Source organism: Dipodomys ordii, unplaced genomic scaffold (assembly GCF_000151885.1).
Source record: "Dipodomys ordii isolate 6190 unplaced genomic scaffold, Dord_2.0 Scaffold14, whole genome shotgun sequence".
Taxonomy (NCBI): Eukaryota; Metazoa; Chordata; class Mammalia; order Rodentia; family Heteromyidae; genus Dipodomys; species Dipodomys ordii.
The window spans coordinates 16,059,946-16,062,975 of NW_012267230.1; the positions used below are offsets into that span (position 1 = coordinate 16,059,946).

The window sequence follows — 3,030 nt, forward strand, 5'->3', positions numbered from 1 at the left end:
GGGGGGCGGGGGACGGCGGGGGACCCCGGTGGACAGCGAGGGGGGCGGGGGACGGGACGGCGGGGCGGGGGAGGTGGGCGGCCAAGCTGTCCCTCCCGTGTCCCGGGCATGTTGAGCCCTCTTGAGCGCAGACCTTGGCCGGGCGGCCCCAGCCGACGCCACTGCCCTGGTCCTGGTGGGAGGCACATATAAGGGCCCCAGCGCGGGTCGTGGCGCGGGGGCTGCAGGCCAGGGATCCCGGCTCTCCTCCCCAGGCCTCACTCCCATCTACAGGGTCGTCGGGCCATGGAGCCGGGCAGCATGGAGAACCTGTCCATTGTGTATCGGAGCAGTGACTTCCTGGTGGTGAACAAGCACTGGGACCTGCGCATCGACAGCAAGACCTGGCGGGAAACGCTGACCCTGCAGAAGCAGCTGAGGCACCGCTTTCCGGAGCTGGCCGACCCCGACACCTGCTACGGGTTCAGGTAGGTACACACAGCTGGCGGAGGCAGTCTCCGGGCTGTGCTCATCGGAGGGAAGCAACCCGGCGCTGGACTTTTCCCAGAAGGTGGGGACTAAAATACCACCACTCCTCTCCCTGCCCAGGTTCTGCCACCAGCTGGACTTCTCCACCAGTGGCGCCCTATGCGTGGCTCTGAACAAGGCAGCGGCGGGCAGCGCGTACAGATGCTTCAAGGAGCGGCGGGTCACCAAAGCCTACTTGGCTCTGGTGAGGTGGGGTGGGGGGGTGGGGTAGACTGGCTCTGGCAAAGTCTAGGTGGTTGGGGCGGGGGCAGAGTTAGAGCTCAAAACTCCCTACCCGCTTCAGCAGGCTTCAGACGTGAGCCCCTGGTTCCAGATGGTCAACTGGGTACAGGGCAGGCTTCCCAGCGGAGGCAGGCTGGTCTCGTGAGCTGAAGGGGTTGCTCCTGTTTGGCAGGTTCGGGGTCATGTCCAGGAGCATCAGACGACCATCAGCTATGCCATTGGCAGGAACAGCACGGAGGGCCGGACCCACACCATGTGCATTGAGGGCACCCAGGGTATGCAGGTTGGGGCAGGGGCTGCGTGCACACCTGCTGCAGAGACAGCACCAGCCCAGGCAGGTGTGGCTTGGGGGTGACTGGAATCCCAGGGCTGGCCCAGCCCACCGCCACACTCCTCTCTGCCCCCAGGTTGTGAGAACCCAAAGCCAAGCCTCACAGAGCTGGTGGTCTTGGAGCATGGGCTGTACGCCGGTGACCCCGTGTCCAAGGTGCTGCTGAAGCCCCTCACAGGTGCGTCCAGTCCCCCCCCCCGTGTGACCCCGAGGTGGAAGCAGTGTGGCCTGCCTGAGGTCCCCTACCACCTGGGCAGAGCGGGTGGCCAGGCCGCGGCCCCGAGGGCCTCTCTGTCTCAGAGCCTGGCATCTCGTTGGCAGGGGACGGGGAGGCGCAGGCCCAGCGACCACTGTAAGGCTCCACAGCAGAACTGGGTGTGGCGTCACGGGGCGCCTGACCCTCCCTCCCCCACCCCCAGGACGGACACACCAGCTTCGCGTGCACTGCAGCGCCCTTGGCCACCCTGTTGTGGGCGACTTGACCTATGGGCAGGCCGCGGGCCGGGAGGACCAGCCCTTCCGCATGATGCTGCATGCCTTCTACCTGCGAATCCCCACTCGGGCCGAGTGTGTGGAGGCCTGCACGCCAGACCCTTTCCTGCCGGCCCTCGACGCCTGCTGGAGCCCCCACACCCTGCTGCAGCCCCTCGACCAGCTGGTGCAGGCCCTACGGGCCGCCCCAGACCCTGACCCCACGGAGGGGGAGCCCGGGCCTGCCGCCCCCCCGCCTGAGCCCGGCCGGCCCCCTCCCGAGACCCAGGCCCAGCGAGCCTCCTGCCTGCAGTGGCTTTTGGAGTGGACCTTGGAGCCAGACAACTGAGAGCTCGGGCTGGGAGGGGCAGCAGACAGCCACCGTGGCTGGAGGATGGCTACTGGGCCTGGGAAGGCTTTTCTGGAAACATTCCCCCGGGGGAACCCAGTGTCTCTCTCCTGGAACAGAAACATCACTGCAAGGGTCTCTGTCTTCTACGCTTGCTTGAGCCCACGCTGCTGGGGGGGTGGAGCCAGGGCCTGGAAGCCTTTGCTCGGACGGGCCCCTCCTGGGCCCACCGGCTCCGCAGAGCCACCTGGCCCCGGCCTGGCCCGGCCATTTCCTGCATTCTGAAGCACTTTGCTCCACTCAGAGCCCCTGATTCTCCATCGGGCTGGACCCGCAGCCTGCGCCCTGCTTGCCTTATGCCTTTGCTTTTGCCAGACTCTCCTGGGCTCAGCCTCGTCTGCCTGTTGCCGGCGTAGGGACGCCTCCACTTGCACCCGGCTACCAAGCCTCGTGTGATGTTGCCTCTGCTGTATGGGCTGGGGCCGCAGCGCGGTGTGACCTGCAGCAGTGCCGTCTGGGCGTCCCCGGGCCTCACCTCCTCGGCCCTCCACAGTACCGTCGCACCATGCTGGTGCGGCTGGAGTCGAGAATTACAAATAAATGCTTAGTGGTCAACACTGAGAGTGTTCACGGGTGTACCTGATTCAGGGGCTGGAATGTTCCAGACCCTTGCTAGCCCTGCTTCCTGCATCCAGGATTGCCCTGAGACTTCCCGGCAGGTACAACAGATATGGGGGTCTGAACTCGGCACCCCACAGCCCTCCTAGCCAAAAGCATCAGCCTCCAGCCAGCTGAAGCCTGTTCCTTGTGGCAGCCTGTGGCTAGGTCCACAAGGCCTGGCCACGCATGCGCGCGTGCGCACACACAGGCTCCTGGGATGGCCCCACCCCAGCTCAGCGCTGCTGCCCAGTCTTGGGAGGGCCACGGGGTCCCGAGCCTGCTTCTTCATCTGCCAGGAGAGCAGAGAGGATCCCGTGTGTCCCCCCACCCCGGGCTTCACGGGCCTCCTCGCTGTGGGGTGTGTTCCCCCGGCTTCACAGGCCTCGCTGTGGGGTGTGTCCCCCCCCCCGCTTCACAGGCCTCCTCGCTGTGGGGTGTGTCCCCCCCCCGCTTCACAGGCCTCCTCGCT

At 66.5% G+C, this 3,030-nt stretch overlaps 1 protein-coding gene across 1 annotated transcript; it reads left to right on the top strand.

The window, feature by feature from the left end:
- Window positions 1-134: 134 nt before the first annotated feature.
- On the top strand, window positions 135-2,407 carry Rpusd1 (RNA pseudouridylate synthase domain containing 1). The gene is made up of 5 exons (XM_013011439.1): window positions 135-467; window positions 589-712; window positions 923-1,025; window positions 1,158-1,259; window positions 1,501-2,407. Exons 1-5 carry the CDS (start codon window positions 286-288, stop codon window positions 1,899-1,901), a joined length of 912 nt encoding a protein of 303 aa, XP_012866893.1. The 5' UTR covers window positions 135-285; the 3' UTR covers window positions 1,902-2,407.
- Window positions 2,408-3,030: the final 623 nt, after the last annotated feature.